The sequence below is a fragment of the Protomyctophum parallelum genome (genome assembly GCF_964188405.1).
Source record: "Protomyctophum parallelum genome assembly, chromosome: 2".
Taxonomy (NCBI): domain Eukaryota; kingdom Metazoa; phylum Chordata; class Actinopteri; order Myctophiformes; family Myctophidae; genus Protomyctophum; species Protomyctophum parallelum.
The window spans coordinates 17,062,422-17,080,737 of NC_139699.1; the positions used below are offsets into that span (position 1 = coordinate 17,062,422).

The following is an 18,316-nucleotide window of genomic DNA, read 5'->3' on the forward strand; positions in this document are numbered from 1 at the left end:
CACAGCTGTGAGGATGCGCATATGGCGAACCTCAAAGGAGCGCTGTCCTCTTCCGGGTGTCTCTGGGGGCAACTTGGTCCAGCATAAAGACTCTGTGTTGAAGACATGCACTTCAATCCGACGCTGGTACTCCATAAAGTCTCCTCTAAAGCAGTACACTTTGTGGTCCACGGCTACAGCAGCATCATACTCTGGAAGCCCTTTTAGGTGCACCGTCCAACAAAGCATTTCACACAGTAGTTTATAGGTTTCTCCCTGTAAAATAATGCAGTCCTGAATACATTCAATGAACGACTTGAAGGAATGCATTCCTACTGTGTGGGTCAGCACTTATATAAGTTAGCGGGCCTACGTGTGACGTAGACATGACTGAGAGTACCTTTTTCTAACTGACTGGCTTTGTGCAGCAAACTTGACCAAAAAAAAGGGAAATGAGGAAAGTCCAGGCGAAGAGTTAAAGTTGAACTCAAAAGGTTTATTTGATCCAAGCTGAAAACAAAAATAAAGATACTTTTAGCATATAACTGTAACTGAGAATAGAAGGAGGTGTAGAACAAAAACCAGACGTAAAAAACTGTGAACATCCAATCAACAACACCTGGCCCTCTGATGGCCAGGTAATTTATGTCCTCTCTGCCATGTCTGTAGGGGGTGACAAAGCACACTAACAGGAATGTTAGACATGGCATGATGGCACATACATGATGTGATGGCCTATTGTAGATCGGCTCCTACAATCCTTATCCTTATTATTATTATTATTATTATTATTATTATTCCTTTTTTTGTTTTGTCTCGTTTGATTATTGTTCCATGACAAATTCATTTGGAAAACTGCTTTGGGGTTGAGCAATGGAATACTGAGGGTGGAACCCCCCCTCCCCCACTCTCTCTCTCTCTCTCTCTGTAGCCTCTGTAGTAAGCCCACTGACGACTGTATACAATTAACATAACCTGTTTGGCTAGACACTGGGGGGAGAGAACCAATTTCCCACACCGAACAGTTTTGTTCAGACTAGTTCAAAACTGTCAGAATGCAACAGACTTAGCATTTTTAATCAGCACAAACCAGTCGGCCAATGAAACATTATTTTTGCCTATGCAAAGTAGCCTGTAGTGCTGGTTTGCAGTAGTGTTGCCTGTTCAGCTTATTATAAGCGAATTTGTGCTAGTTTCCCCCTGTAAAATAGCTTAAATAGTCATGGTTGCGTGTTGCCATATTGGGCTTGTTTCTGAGGCTTGGTTGCTGATTTGGGCTTTCTTTCACCATTCTCTTTTTGAAAAGAGCTGATGGCTCAAGTCGTGAGTGAAACTGGTTGCTTTTTTGGGTTTGTTTTGTTTTTTCACTAGGTCTGCTTTGTTTGGAGTTGAGCGATTGGTATAAGAATTGAGAGTTGATTGTAAATAATGGTATCTATAGTTCACCTGAATCACGACGAGCAGACTTATGGTTGTGAGATCTGGGGGCCATTAGCAAACCAAGACCTTGAAAAATGGGATAAACACCAAACGGAAACCCTACACACAGAATTCTGCAAATCCATTCTCCGGGTCCAGCGGAAGACACCAAATAATGTATGCAGGGCAGGATTATACATTTTACAACCCCCTAAAAGAAAGTGACCCAGAGGCAAGAGCCACCAGATAGAAAATCCAATGGACTAAAACAAATAAGATGGGAAAGCTATTCACACATTGGAAAAAAGCAACACTAAAGCAGAGTAAACTAGAATGCTATTTGGCCCTAAACAGAGAATACACTGAGCACTGAACAAATGAACTCTTTGTTTAGTGGGGGGTGGGGGAATACGAACTGCCTTGCAAGACAGACATGTAATATTTTTTTCATTTAGCACCTTAAGAATGAACTCAAGCAACTGTATGGGGTTCACTCAAAAACCTGAGTAGACCCCAGAAATGTTTTAAAGAGAAAAAACAAATACCCCTGGAAAAAGTACTAAAAGTACTACTTTGGTAATTACAAGTAAAAGTTCGTAATGCAACATTTACCTGAGTAAAAGTACAAAAGTAACAAAAGTAGAAATAACACTTTATGCATAATGTATAATTTCAATTTTTCAAATATATATAAATCTTTTTGAAAATAGCAGATATACAAGCTCACAAGCTTGTGTAGCTATATGGCTAAAGTTAATGTGTGCGTTTGTGATGTGATCGAAAATCTACAAAGTAACTAGTATAAACTAAAGTTTTAAAATAATTGTATAAAAGTACAATATTTGCCTATGAGATGTAGTGGAGTAGTACATACGTGTTTGCATGTATTACAACATGTACAACACATGTAGTGGAATGAACAGTGCAAATTACAATTTGCTATGCCAGCTATAGGAATAGAGTAGTATAGAGTAAAGAGCTCTGGTCTGACACCTACTGTCCACCTACTGTATTACACAGTGTGTGAAAAAAAGAAGGGTTAACCACATCCCTTAAGCCAAGGCAAATGTACAAATGTTTTTTTTTTAATTTTTATCCCACGACTTTGTAACCCAGTTTTTCTTTTCACGCAGTGCCAATTATCTAATGTAATCCTGGGCGCTACACTTCCTCTGCCAACCTGGGGGGCAGCGGACTGACCTCATGCCTCCTTCTATGCATGAGGAGTCCAAGCTGCTTCTTTTCATCTGACAGAGGGGAATTTCCCCGGCCGGACGTAGCGCGTGGAAGGGCCACGTTATTCCGACCAGTTCCTTACCCCTCCATCAGGCACCCCGGCTGGCCAGGGGGAGGTAGTTTTAGAGACCAGGATTACGGCATGTTTTTGTAAGGGTATCTACCCTAGGCCTAGGGGACACGGGGAGAACATGCAAACTCCACACAGAAGGGCCCTACCCCCGCCTCGGGTATGGGCACTGATGACGTGGAGGAGGGAACACGCCGCCAGTGCCCACAGCGTCCCCAGCGGGAATCGAACCCAGGACCTTCTAGCTGTGAGGCGACAGCACTACCAACTGTGCCACCGTGCCCCTAACATTTTTACATTTTTTTAAACTTAAAATCATTATTTTATACTAATTGGCTATTCAAAAATTTAGAAAATTTTTAATTTAAAAATAGCTCGAGTTTCTGCCTATTAAAGGGCCACTTTTTCAACCAGATCTTATTTTAATGATGTTTGGGAGACAAGAAACACTTTCCTGGGTTTTTTTATGTGTGTAATATGTGTTTTTTAGATATTTTAGTATTTCAAAGTGCCAGTGATGTCATGGACATGGTGGTCTCCCTTCCTTCCTGGACAGTAAGGGTGTAAGCAGACCTAGGATTCCTTCCTGGACTACATGTTGTCTCAGTAAGGGTGTAAGCAGACCTATATTCCTTCCTGGACTACATGTTGTCTCAGTAAGGGTGTAAGCAGACCTATATTCCTTCCTGGACTACATGTTGTCTCAGTAAGGGTGTAAGCAGACCTATATTCCTTCCTGGACTACATGTTGTCTCAGTAAGGGTGTAAGCAGACCTATATTCCTTCCTGGACTTCATGTTGTCTCAGTAAGGGTGTAAGCAGACCTAGGATTCCATGCACGGCCAAAAGCCGCTGTCTGCCCAGATTCCAGGAAAAGCTTGCCGCTGGGGTGGAGCTTCATTTCCATCCACCAGCTCTCTAAAAACCAAGAAAGCTTTGAGAAGGAAAGGAATTGGTCTCGTGACTGGGCTGCGCCATGACACTTTCATGGGAGCCAAAACTCACACCGGAAGTTCAATGAATACATGGCAGTGAATGGAGCCGGCGACCTTTGTCATATAATCGGTTCAGTTATATAAAAGAGGCTTTATTGACTGAAGATGAGTTGAATAATTAAACAGAAGTATAACTTAACAATGATAACATCGCTCACATAATTGTTTATCGTTTGTTTTAGATTACATAAACCAAAACAGCAATAGAATATAACCCACGACACACAAAGTCGGATATGAACAACTTTATACAGCAATATTCAAATAATCCTCAATAGTGTTAGGGATAACAATTCTCTGTCTTTGTTTGGCCAAGAGATATTTGTCTTCTGGTAGCTTCTGGCTAAAGAAGAGAGAATGAAAAAATGCAAAGAAACAAGGCTGAAAACTGATAGAATGGTAACAAGTGCTTTGTACAAATAATTCATTTTCAACCAAAGTTGATTCATATCAGATTATTAGGAGATAACAGTTACACAGTAAAAATCTCAGTTTTATTTTAACCCTCAGGGTGCAAAATGACCCACTGAGGATTTTACTGTGAAGGCTACTGAACCGCTGCAAGAAATGTCCTGTGAACATGCTTTTCCCTGAATATCTGTGTCCGCATGGATTTATATATTTTTTTGTCCCACGATTTTGTAACCCATTTTTCACCCCTGTGTCAATCATCCTGTGATGTGATCCTGGGCTCTACACACCCTCCGCCAACCTAGGGAGAGCAACGGACTTAACTCATGCTTCCTTCATGCTTGAGTGTCCAAGTTGCTCCTTTACACCTGACAGGGGGGAGTTTCCCTGGTTGGACGTAGCGCGTGGAAGGAGCACGTTATTCCAACCAGTTCCTTTCCCCTCCATCAGGCGTCCCAGCTGGCCAGGGGGAGGCAGTTTAGAGACCAGGATTACTGCATGTTTTTGTGAGGGTACCTACCCTAGGGGACACGGGGAGAACATGCAAACTCCACACAGAAGGGCCCTTTCGCCAACCCCGCCTTCGGGTATGGACACTGATGACGCGGAGGAGGAAACACGCCGCCAGCACCCACAGCGCCCCGAGCGGGAATCGAACCCAGGACCTTCTAGCTGTGAGGCGACAGCACTACCAACTGTGCCACCGTGCCCCGTCTGTGTCCGCATGGATGACTTACAACAATTTTAATAAATAACGTACTTTTTTAAGTTCTCCTTTTTTAAGTGTTTTTTTTAGATATGTTTTTTAAGTCACGTTTTTTAAGTAATCTTTTTAGTATGTATGTGTGCGTGCAGGTTTTATTTTATTTTTTGAGTCGCTTACCTCCACAGCGTGTTGTAGTTTGTAGTGTTGTAGTTTCTGGTGGTCACCTGATCACCTAAAACTGAGTATGAATAGGTCTTTAGTTGGAAAACTAAAATGTACCGATTAGCTGCCAGTCAAGTTGAGTCAACCTATTCTGATACTCACTGATTCACTGATAGATTTAAAGATTAATTGCGACCTATGGGTCGCAGATTACTATGAAAACCTGCAAAACCTGTCAGTCAGTCCGTCCGTCACGCCTCCATATATGGTTGTCAGTCCGTCACGCCTCGTGACACGCCATGCCACCATATATGGCCATCAGTCCGTCACACCTCGTGACACGTGAACATATGGCTGTTTCCATATATGAAGATCACAACAATGACCTTATCAAACCCTGGATAGCCATACAAAAAAAGACTGGATCATCACCTAGATCTGCATAGATGGAGCTGTTCAGCAACTCTACATCTGAACCTCAAAACCTTAGATGTCCATATATGGAGCTGACCTGTTCTGACATTGCATGATGTTGATCCTACCCCATCCATCCTTTCTCTTCGATGTCTCCCTTTTGACTGATACCTGTCCATTCAAACTCTAGACGGGCCTGTTGACTGATACCTGTCCATTCAAACTCTAGACGGGCCTGTTGACTGATACCTGTCCATTCAAACTCTAGACGGGCCTGTTGACTGATACCTGTCCATTCAAACTCTAGACGGGCCTGTTGACTGATACCTGTCCATTCAAACTCTAGACGGGCCTGTTGACTGATACCTGTCCATTTAAACTCTAGACTAGACGGGCCTGTTGACTGATACCTGTCCATTCAAACTCTAGACGGGCCTGTTGACTGATACCCGTCCATTCAAACTCTAGACGGGCCTGTTGACTGATACCTGTCCATTTAAACTCTAGACGGGCCTGTTGACTGATACCTGTCCATTCAAACTCTAGACGGGCCTGTTGACTGATACCCGTCCATTCAAACTCTAGATGGGCCTGTTGACGCCTGTTGATGCCAGGCCGTACCTGGGCTGGCATGAGGCCACTTACTAATTAGCACACATGTTTTTGCCCTACCCGGCCCGGAGGGAAAAAAAGGGTCCATATATGGGCATTCCCAGATCTGTAGTTTCAGCGCAACGTCGCTTCTCGCCCTCAGGGCGTCTTACTGGTATTTGACTTCCTACTGTATGGTGGATTTTCTGACACATTAGACATTAGTTAATCACAGAGAATACAGACATGACAATGTTCCCATTTAGGAGATACGTGGAGCATAAATGCAAAGAATAACAACCTGCTTTGTTTTGGTTTCTGGCTACTCGTCAAGTCAATGCTATTATTGTAATCATAAACCTGAGGCTTTAAAAACAAGGCTTCAGACATCCCAAAACAAACTGGTCAGGCTACCTACAGTACAACTCATTGAACCTCTCCCTACTCATTATGCTACAGGGTGGGATAGATATCTCAGGGTACAGTACAACTCATTGAACCCTAACCCTACTCATTATGCTATAGAGCGTCACAGTCCCTCCCCCTTTCAGAACGAGTGGCCCAGGAAATGAATCCCAATGCATTTCATTTTTATTTTATTTAAAGACCTTTTAAGTGTCGTACGAAGCCAACTCTTGTCGTGACAAATCATGACAACATACACAATCTTTCGGGCCAAACAAATAATTAGAAAGTAGAAAAAAACAGGTTATAACACTTTTTTTGTTGTTTTTCTTCTTTGTAATTATTTGTTTGGTCCAAAATATTGTGTGTGTTGTCATGATTCGTCACGACAAGAGTTGGCTTCGTACGACACTTAAAAGGTCTTTAAATAAATTAAAAATGCCTATGGTCAAAATGCATTGGGATTCATTCCCTGGGCCACTCGTCGTTCTGAAAGGGGGAGGGACTGCGACGCTCTATAGGGTGGGATAGATACGTTTCTCAGGGTACAGGACAGAGGGATACTGGACTACTCGCCCCGGTGCTTGCCCGTTTTTCCTCCCGGAATCTTCCCCAGTGAGGGGGATAACTTTGTAATATGCTATTGGCTGTTTGTATTCTTTTTGGAAAAATATAAAAAGATACTCCTGCGGAAAGGCTATATTATTTGACTTATATTGAACCTATAAACAATTTAGTATTATTTAGTATAATTATGTAAGGTTTTGCCCACTCAAATGGTACCTCGTCAGATAATCCCCACATATCCTACAACAACTTCTGTGAACAGACTTCACTGTAGTAGCTTTTCATAAATTATATTTGTACTTATAGTTATAGGCCGTCTGCTGTCATGAAAGTTTATAGTTAGAGAAATTCAAAGTCCAGCCGTCTGCTGTCCAGCCTTTCCCACCCCTCACTGGGGAAAATTCTGGGAGGAAAACAGAAACTGGCGAGTAGTCTTGTTACCAGACAGAGTACAGCAACTTGCAATGGGCCTGGTCTACAAGATACACTACACAGCTCTCCAGCACAAAGACAAACTACTTAAAAAATGTTAAAGGCGTTCACAATCACACCACCAGAGGGAGCTCCACAAATCCCGTTATGGTTCAACCCAGATTCGGCTCTAACAAGGGGTTAAATTCGTTTTACTGTTATGCCACCAAAATGTGGAACAGTCTTGCAACAGTCAGAACATTTTTTTGACTCCTTACTCTCTTTCAAAACCGCTCTGAAAGCATACTAATACTTATGCCTACTGGTGGCTGCAATTTGTAACTGGCCTCTGTAAAAAGTCAATGGCCTTTCACCAGAATTGTCTTTTCTCTCTTTTTGATTACTACTCGTTTATATGATGTTGTTGCATAGAATTGTATATTATCGTTTGTCTTTTTTTTAATCTATTCTTTTTTGCAAACTTAAAAAATAAAGTATTCAATCAACAAACAAACCCCACATGCTTAGTTGACTGGCATAGGCTTACCCAGAGCCCTCTCCTTTCCCCCCCCCACTTCCATACAAATCGTAGCTAATTTGCAGATCTACCAGCTCACGTGCTGTGAGCTTGCAGATCATGTAGATGTAGCCTATTTTGGCTGAATGTTCACCCCAGAATAGAGATCCTGGGCTGTATTTTGCGTGTCTTAAGTACCAGGTCTTATTACTATAAACTTAAGACCTGGAGGCGTGGTCAATGCTCTTTGGACACTCAGAATAGCCAAATGGCATTGATCACGCCTCCATGTCTTAAGTTAAGTAATAAGACCTGGTACTTAAGACACGCAAAATACAGCCCTCAGTGTGGTTAAACTTAATTTGTTCTCCATCGCACAAGGATGTCACTTGTCAAATGGAACAGATCTGTTATTTTTTGCCAAGTGACACATTGCACTTAAATTAGGCTATTTATAGAAACACCTGGCAGAGGATCAGTGCAACACATAACAGCAATGCATGCCGAGTATCACTTCAAACACATAAGTTTAAATTAGTGATGCAACGATATGGAAATTATTGGCCGATGCCGATGTTTAAAATAACTAAGGGCAGATTCATACTACTATTTTAGAGACGAATAAAAGTCGGTTCGGCTCTGTAGAGCCTACAATGTGACGTCATTTGAGGTTGGGGGGGGTACCGTCCTAAAGTCGGCTCTTCGGTGCTACTGAAAATTTCTGACGAGCCGAAATCATTTCGGCACTACAGCGCCGAAACAGCTGTAAAATAGGAGTATGAATCGGCCCTTAGCCGATACTGATACCGATTGTTTATTTAGTTTTTGTTGTTTTTTATTTACCCCTTCTGTGGCAGGGAAACAAATATCTACAAGAAATAAATGTTCAGAATCTATTCTATAGCTTGGTAGGCTGCAGAAAACCAACACACCAACATAGCCAACGCAAAATGTATGTTAAAGGTCTCCACACACCGGGCGCAAATCGGATGCCGGTGTGCAACCACCTTTATCAACAGATAAAGATCGGCTACTGCCGTCGGTTAATGTCCGTTTTATTTGCCGTCTTGCCGATACCTATATATTGACCGAGAACAGCAAATATCGGCCCATACTGATATGTGACCGATACATCCCTAGTTTAAATTAATTATTTACATTCTAATACATTGTCCAATCATGTAACAGAGTTCAGACGTATTTGTTTGTTTTTTGATAGTACTGTAACTGTGAATCAGTAAAGGTCTCCAAACACCGGGCACGAATTCGGATTTTTAGCAGCGTTTCTCCATCGGTTTTCCGAAAAACGCGGCCGGTGTGCAACCACCTTTATGGTGAGTAATATTAATACAGTAACCACACAACAATGTCCACATCATGAACCATGCAGGTGATCACCTTCAATGTCAATCCTCCTTTAATCCATCCATCCAGGTGGGTCATCACCACCATCCTCATAAAAGGCTTCACGTGAACGAGGGGAAAGAGTTGACAAAAAAGAAAATCATCTAAAACACAGGCCACTTAAAACAAGGAGGGTAACAAGATATATAAGGCACATAACTATCAAGATACAGTAAAAGACCCACCATCTTTAAAATAAAACAGCATCATGGTTTGTGTGGGGTTGTAAAACATGTTAGGTCTCTTAGGTTAGAGTTTAGACAGTTTGATCAGTACTGTAAACAGGAAGACTTGCTCCTCTAAAAAAACGAATTTTTTTTAAAAAAAAAGCATTATTCTTTCTTGCCCAAAATATCAATATCATAGTGGGGGGAAAAAACTATTGCATTTTGTTGAGGAAAATTCTTAGGGTGAAAGATATTCCAAATCTAAAGTGCTTCAAAAGCAAGATCCAATGTGTACGTGTATGACAACTCACCCCTTTTCTGATTTCCTCCCGGAATCTTCCCCAGTGAGGGGTGGGAGAGGCTGGACAGCAGACGGCTGGACTTTGAATATTTCCAACTATAAACTTTAATAATATATATATAAATATATAAAAGTACAAATATAATTTATGAAAAGCTACTACAGTGAAGTGAAGTCTGTTCACGGAAGTTGTTGTAGGATATGTGGGGATTATCTGACGAGGTACCATTTGAATGGGCAAAACCTTACATTAGGCCTATACTAAATTGTTTATATGGTCAATATAAGTAAAATGATAAAGCCTTTCCAAAGGAGTATCTTTTTTTAAATCTTTTTCCAAAAAGAATACAAACTGCAATTAGCAGTTATAGCAGTTATCCCCCTCACTGGGGAAAATTCCGGGAGGAAAAACGGGCAAGCACCGGGGTGAGTTGTCCAGTATTCGACTGAACAAGAGATATGCAGTTGAGTTCCACACTTATACACCATGCTTAAAATGTGTCAGGGGAAACATTCACAACATCACACATGTTAAACATTCACAACATCACACATGTTAAAAGAAAGACAACAACATTCAGATGCAAATGCAGAGCATTTTATCCAGCATTTAAACAAAAAGTTATTTCTTAAATAAAAGCCTATTTCAGACTAAAATCATTACGTGCTGCATAAGATGCGTTCGTTGACCAGTCAGTAATAGCCATGCATAGTATTCATTTCAGTATTTTGCAGTATGTTGCCGATTGTGAACAGTAGGTGGCAGCAACATGTTTAGTTTAGTTTGTGTCGAACCTTTGTATGTATTATGTATAACAATACATAATACATTATACAGACAGTAGGTGGGAGCAACATGTAACAAAACAAGCAGAAATCCAATGATCTGCTTGTTCCTACTGTTCAACACAACACAGTACAAAACTTAGTACACTTAAAACATAATGTATAAAACAAGACTAAAGTGTAGTATTGGAATAATGTTGGGAGTAAACATTAACTGTGGACAGAGTAGCCTATTTCAAAACAATTTTAAACAAGTAAACATATTTAAAACAGATACTGAAACAGAACCAGCAGGTCACATTCCTGACTCAAAGACTATAGGCCCTTATTTAATACAACACTTAGCCGACCCTGTCCATTCATTAGAAATGGTCTCAGAATGTTCCCAAAGATAAAGTGCTTCAAGTTAGTGACATATAGATCACTTTTAACCATGAAAGAAATCAGTCCTAACCAGAGTTTAAAACAGTTTAAAAGCCGACTCCATTTTCAAAGCCATTCTCTAAAACAGAAGATTCTACAGCAATGGATTTGTTGACCTCAGCAGTCTTGATACAGCCCAGATTGCACTGACAATTATAGCCCATCGGTCTTGTAAAATGTTGCTTTTGTTTTCACTAACGCCTGCACAGTAAAACCCCAATTTAATTTAAGTCTGAGAGTGTTTTTTTTTCTCTCTCTCAAGAGGCTTTTACTGTTTCATTTCTATTTCATTACATCTTATAATGTAGCCGTTAAATTGATTTAAATAGGCTATTATCAAAAAACCATAAGTGACATCGTAAAGCCTTTTCAACAAATCCACGGGAATGTTTGTATGCGGCTACAATAACCCTGAAAAAGATTTGCAAACAGTTGCATTGCCACATCAATGAAAACAACATACAGTGTCTGTTCTTTGGCTTTAGCAGAAGGACATATAAAACATTTCAGAGCTACATACACATTCAATATCACCGTAAAAATAATTATGTAAGTAAACATTAAAAAAAGGTGCATGTGGCCACCATTATATGGCAAGACACAAAAAAAAACATGCCAGCAAAATGCTTTATCTACGCAGTAAAAATCCAGTGTTCATTTAACTCTGAGAGAGTCAAAACTTGACAAATAAAGAGATAAATAAACACTCAGGACTTAAACTGTGTATCGTTTCAGTTTCAGTTGAAAAACACGTCAGGCGTTACGGTTAGGGATTAGTGGACATGGATCCCTGTCGAGTGTCTAGATTAGCCTCTGGCCCACATGCTCCTCCAGCCACAGCAGTAGAGGCTGTAAGGAGGCCTGTAAGGAGACAGGTCCAGCCTCCTCCTCTGCGTACATCTGCAGCAGCATATCTTGCAACATGAGCAGCAGAGGAACACCCAGGCTCAGCACCTCATACAGGAACGCATAGTCGTGGCCGTTGTCCCTGAGGTGGAGGCTTAGCGCCGTGGCCGTGCCACGCACCCAGCGGGACAGCCGCCGCGGGGAGTCACACACCGTGCGAGTCACGCTCAGAGGCCAGCTCAAACCCTTCTTCAGAAACCACCGTAGGCGGGTACCTGCTGCTGCCGACGGGTTCGATGGCTGCCCGTCGGTGGCAATATGTCCGACCGTGTCTCGACCGTTTGGAGAACCCGGGGAGGTGGCGGATTCATCCTGCAGCACGTTGTTTCCACTGTGATTCTGAATGAGGGAGAGGTTAAAGATATATGGTCATATACAGTGTAAATCTAAAGCCCAGTCCCTCACTATACTGATGATTCGCAACTGCTGCAACTGCAACCCCTTAGCTTCCAGAATGCCAAGAACTGCACCGACCCAATTCAGGCTGGTGAAACTGGTTACAAGTTGCAAGGAGTTGCATTGCGAATCTTTGGTGTACTGTGGACCGCGGGCTTTAAAGGAGAATTCCATGCTAGAAGGCTTTCTTACCTTTATTTGTAGTTGTTACGTCCCCACCAAAGAGGTCCAGGTGTTTTTTTGTGCAAAAGCTCCTTATTGGCTATTTCCCCTACCATAAGCCCTCAATGAATTGCATTGCATTGAATGGGAATTTAATGGGGCTATGGGGTGTTGTGCTAATTCGCTTATTTCCATTGAAATAAGTAGTAAAGTGTGCCGCTTGGGATATTATTTACATTATGAAAAGAGGATATATACAAAAAAGAAAAGATTTGAGCGATGGAAATAAGCAAATTAGCACAACACCCCATAGCCACATTCAATTCAATTCAATTAATTTATGGCTTATGGTAGGGGAAATGGCCAATAAGGAGCTTTTGCACAAAAAAACACCTGGACCTCTTTGGTGGGAACGTAACAACTACAAAGAAAGGTAAGAAAGCCTTCTAGCATGGAATTCTCCTTAAGTAATGAACTACCAGTAATAAGGTGTACTGTGGACCGGGCTTTAAGTAATAATGAACTACCAGTAAATAATCTGCATGACAAGACACTCCAGAGAAACTTACTGAGCGCAAGTTGAAATGATTCCGCCGTAGGTTTGTTCCACTTTCACGTTGAGCAAAATGAGGTTTGCAATACAGTTTACCTGTAAGATGACAACAATTACCATCCTAGATTTAATACAGTTTACCTGTAAGATGACAACAATTACCATCCTAGATTTAATACAGTTTACCTGTAAGATGACAACAATTACCACCCTAGATTTTAATGTGATACTGTATGGGGGCAGGACGCAGTGAGAGAATAGATGCATAATTATAATTAAAAAAAGGGAACCGTACAGAGATTAGAGAACAATAAAAGAGCTGATATTTAATGACGTACCCTGTTCAGAGTCAAACGCATGTGCTCCTTGACGCAGGGCGGTGCCGCATGTATGACACTGAAAACACTTCCTGTGGAAATAGAGGCCCTCGGCACATATGCGCTCCGCTGCGAACACGCGCCTGTCACACGAGTGACACTTATCACTGGACACGGGGAAGTCCCGTCGCACGCCACCCTGGGAGAGATAAAAAAGAGACGCACGCTAAGAATGTAGTCGGAAACAAGACGAGACATTATAATAATGATATCCTGGCTGGACCCATCGTCAAAGTCAGGCTGTACTTTTCAGGAAGTGGAAAACAAAGTTATTTATTTTAGACACAGGCTCTTGTTTGTACTTTTCAATGATATTTATACATTTACTAGACGTTTAGAGATTGTGACTATACACAGCCATTTCACCGCCAATCCGACTGATATGCCCATTGGAGTTATCTGTATCTGTCAGTCGATGTACCTATTATGCCCATATATGGATATCCCTGATGTCATCAGTATATTTGGTCATAGCTGGAAAAACTAAATTCATGGTATTCTCCAGGGACAAGGGAATTGATAATAACTTACATATCACTACCTCAAATGGATCAAACATATACAGATTTGCTGGAATGACTTACAGCTTAAAATAAAGATCTGCTCTCCCATTACATATACGGTTTATTTAAATCTTTGATTGCGGACTTACCCCCCCAAGTGTCTGCACCTGTTTTTTAAACATGTATTCACACAATGAGGAAATGTTGCTATTCTGTTTTGTTGTTTTTTTGTTTATTGCTTTGAAAATGTTGTCTTGTGTTGTACTGTATCTCAACGACACTGCAAATGAGGGAAACCTCAATGTCTCTCGAGAATAAATAAAGGGTTGAATGAATGAATGAATGAATGAGCGAGCGTGATCAGAGGTTCCTACTAGGATCCTAGAAGGAAACCCACCGGTGATCTAGCTTCTTCCACACTCCAGACAATGACATTCATTTCAGGCTGTCACATCCTGAATATCACCTTGCTCAGAGACAGACCTGCTTACCGGAGATGATGTTGGTGACGTTTGGGGCGATAAAGGAGGTGAGGTTGGGGGTGAACAGTGGGGGACCCTAGACATGTGGTCATTTTCTGCGTTAGGTCTTACTGCCATAGACACCTTCCCAACTGTCCGCTAGCATTCAGCACAGAAGAACGGACAGAACAGAGACAGTGAAGGAAGACAGCAAGCAGGAAAAACAGGACAGAAAGAGGTGACAGGTATCCTCTTGAATACTGTATATATTATAGACAGAGATTAGGTAAGAAAACAGAGGTGTAACAGTAAAGGAAAAGGATACTCAATATTTAATGCCAAACTACATTGTGTCTCAAGAAGAACGCAATAATAAGTGTTGGGCCTTAATTACTTCTTGCGTGAGGAGAGCGGCGCAAGTACCGTTTTCGCCTGCGTATGTCGGTGACACCCTCGGCCAATCAGGAACCACCCTTTTTACGTAAGCATACATAGTTACGTCATCAGCCACCAAAACTACACCTTATTAAATACACAATATGTATACATATGTGGACGACGTAACCAATTTGAGTTTCAAACTTATATATAGGACACTTAAAACATTTAGAACCCGTTGTAGTGGATATCTCGAACGGGATTTATACAGACATAACTCAGATGTTTCAATAACTTGGTTGAGGTAAGTTAATTGCGCGCTCTGCTCACGCACAAGTAGGCCATTCATGGCCAACTTGTGTGCGAAGCGCAAGTTTGGCAGCTCGTCAGAGTGCATTTCTAGTTTGGTCTGCAATTAGTCTAAATAAATGGCAATTTTCCTACTTTGAGCGCTGATTATTTGACCGCTGAGTAAAGGGAGAGAAGTTCCTGCCCATCACATTAAAAACATTCCAACTACAACATCTGGCCTTTGAGATTTTCTGGAATGGGAGGGGCTGAGGAGGCTGCTACTGTAAGTACTGTAACCACAAAAATACCCACAGCAACTAAAATACTAAAAAAGGGTATTCAATGGAGCATAATAACAAAGTTAATATACTTAATAGTTAATAGGCCTATGCAATATAGTTTTGTCTATTTGTATGCTGTGATTACAGTACAGTACAGACTACTTAAGTATTTCTGTATTTACAGAATTCTGTCTGTCTGTTGAAATATAAACACTATTGTGTCATGGTCACTTAATTTTTAGCAATCTACAAACCATAAATATTTGATGTATCCTAGCTCCCATTTTAGAAGCAGACTCTGTGACTCTGTGCATAGAATAAGTGCCCAAATAATTGCCACTTAATGTGAAAGTGCAGAAGAGGCCACTCACCACATGGCTATGACTCGTACAGTCGCTCTGCATTTGCATGTTATTAAGTTGTGGGTTGAGTTCCTGTAGTTTACACGTCTTTGATTGTCCAGGTGGAAATAAAAGTAAAGATGAAAGAGAGAAGGAGAACATTAAGGGTTAATTAAAAGTGGGCGTGACAGCCAGGCAGAGCTGCAAAATCATGTTTTCTTGTATTTGAAAACATTCAAATACAAGAAGGATACAGCATACATACTGTACATATTGAAGAGATAGAAGAAAGGTGAAAGCCAGAAGAAAGGGACTATTATTAGTTTTACCTGCAGCTGTAGAAAGAATGAGGGTATGACTGATGAGAAGGTTTGAGGAGGTGAAATGGAGATGGAAGCCAGGCTGAAGCCTGAAGGCTGAAGCTGGTGAAGCTCAGTGGTTTCAGAAACAGGAGGAGAGAGAATGGGATCTGACTCTGAGAGAAGTGTCTTCCCAGAGAAGAGCATTGTTGGTGACCGCGAGTACACAGACATCATGAGGGTTGATGATTAGGGGAGATCAAATATAAATATAAAGACAACTCACCCCGTTTCTGTTTTCCTCCCAGAATGTTCCCCAGTGAGGGGTGGGTGGGAGAGGCTGGACAGCAGACGGCTGGACTTTGAATTTCTCTAACTATAAACTTTCATGACAGCAGACAGCCCAAGTACAAATATAATTTATGAAAAGCTACTACAGTGAAGTCTGTTCACAGAAGTTGTTGTAGGATATGTGGGGATTATCTGACGAGGTACCATTTGAGTGGGCAAAACCTTACATATACTAAATAATACTAAATAGTTTTTGGGTCAATATAAGTAAAATAATATAGCCTTTCCACAGGAGTATCTTTTTATATTTTTCCAAAAAGAATACAAACAGCCAATAGCATATTACAAAGTTATCCCCCTCACTGGTGAAAATTCCGGGAGGAAAAACGGGCAAGCACCGGGGTGAGTTGTCCAGTATTCATATAAACAATCATGCCAGGGACTGTTTTTTTTAAATAGTACCTGTACTGTATATCTTAAACCAAGAGAATGTGTTTTTCATTAAAGCTACAATCCATAAGTTTTATGTCCATTGTTGATGGCAACAATAAAGATGGTGGCACATCAAGTGTCGCCTGCTACACATTCAATTTAGATCTGGATTGTTGCTTTAACCTCAATTTCTAGAGATGAACACACATGACTTTAACATTGCTAATAATAAAAATGCTAATATTCATACATCCCATTCCTAACTGCCACAATGTGGCTGGATGGACCGTACACTGTTAAACTTAACTGTGTCAACAGAATCTGTGAACGCTCTTTGAACAACATGACCCCCGATGACATTAAATATTTAACCCACCTGGAGTTCTATTGTTGTATAATCAGTCCACAGTACACACAGTGATCACTACTGTTGATGATTTATATTTTGTTGTAGAATAGAGGGTATGCACATGACATCATCGTACCTGGAAGTTATGCGGGAACGCCCACTGAGTGGCAAAAAACTACTTTCTGGCCTCGACAGCCCATACATCCAAACAGAAAAGTTCTGTCTGATTGCATTAAACAATGTTAAAGTCACCAACATTGCAGCTGTACGAAAAGCTTGAATTATCCTCTATCGGCAAAGTTTGTGTTTCATGAAAATCGACCATAGAAACGTTATGAGCTACTTTCTGTCAAGAAATGCCCTGCATTTGATTATTTATCATTTACTTAATCATTTATCATTTGATTAATTGTCAGAGTTTGGAAGTGCTTGTTTTCAATAACATTTTGCTGCCTCCTGCATTATGTGACATTTAGAAACAGGTGGTACGGCAGGACGGTTGAGTGATTTCCAACGAGCGCTTCCAAACTCCAACACTCCATGCTGCTCAATGTTGTACCACTCAGTCTAGATGAGGGGGGGCGTGTCCTGATGGGAAAATCATGCATGTGCATACTCTCTATAGCGTCGGACCAGAAATAGCCGTGCTATAAACTCACGAGTCACAAGCAGTCGTACGACGGAGCATAAATCAGGCATTATGAGGCCCTGTCTCTGGCATAGTCTCTCAAGCCAGCCTATCTCTGCCACAACATTCCAGTTGGTAAAGAGGAAGCGGTCATCGGATGACTCCGCTTCCTTTTTTGAATTTGCAAAGTTCAGAAAGAGTTCAATCAAAAACATCATTTCTGTCAATCCACCAGGCCGGGCAGACCAAGGCCAGATGGAGCCAAAGGCTGATTGATTGAATATTGACCAATATTGAAGTTACAGGCAGTACACGCTAAATGGATGACACAAAAAGCCAGAGGCTTTTACATTGTGGTCCATTAAACATTCAACAGTGCAACAAAAAATACCTAAACAAGAGGGTGTGTGTGTGTCCGTCTGTGTCCGTGTGTGTGTGTGTGTGTGTGTGTGTGTGTGTGTGTGTGTGTGTGTGTGTCAGCGTGAATGTTTGCACACTCCCAGTAGGCCAAGGAAGAATTGTTCCAAATGTTTCAAATTGGCCTCATGGTGGTGCTATAACAGGCCGCTTCACCTTTAGGTCTATAACTAAATCTCTCCTAAAAATGATGTCCAAAACGTACACAAATCGGTGCACATTATTATCTCTGGAGTCATGTGATGAAGACAAATCAGTCGGATTGTTCAGTTTCCAATTAACTATTA

The 18,316-nt window shown here is 41.2% G+C and overlaps 2 protein-coding genes across 8 annotated transcripts in view; both read right to left on the reverse strand.

Annotated features, from left to right (window-relative positions):
* LOC310855072 (bifunctional glutamate/proline--tRNA ligase-like) overlaps window positions 1-9,330 on the reverse strand; it is a 59,996-nt gene extending 50,666 nt beyond the window's left edge. For both annotated transcript variants that reach the window (XM_083759942.1, XM_083759941.1), the window contains exon 1: window positions 9,282-9,330. The gene's annotated coding sequence lies outside the window, so the exon portion shown is untranslated. The remainder of the gene's footprint in view (window positions 1-9,281) is intronic.
* mical2a (microtubule associated monooxygenase, calponin and LIM domain containing 2a) overlaps window positions 377-18,316 on the reverse strand; it is a 71,843-nt gene continuing 53,903 nt past the window's right edge. For 2 of the 6 annotated variants that reach the window (XM_083759933.1, XM_083759931.1), the window contains 3 exons: window positions 13,320-13,497; window positions 12,998-13,077; window positions 9,943-12,209 (listed from right to left, as the gene is read on the reverse strand). In XM_083759933.1, the coding sequence (XP_083616059.1) occupies window positions 11,766-12,209; window positions 12,998-13,077; window positions 13,320-13,497 (702 nt within the window). In that variant the 3' untranslated portion in view covers window positions 9,943-11,765. Of the gene's footprint in view, window positions 4,043-4,993; window positions 5,055-9,942; window positions 12,210-12,997; window positions 13,078-13,319; window positions 13,498-14,352; window positions 14,482-15,643; window positions 15,722-15,942; window positions 16,102-16,198; window positions 16,289-18,316 lie in introns of those variants that run through there. The other 4 variants (XM_083759929.1, XM_083759930.1, XM_083759932.1 and 1 more) reach the window with 4 other exon arrangements.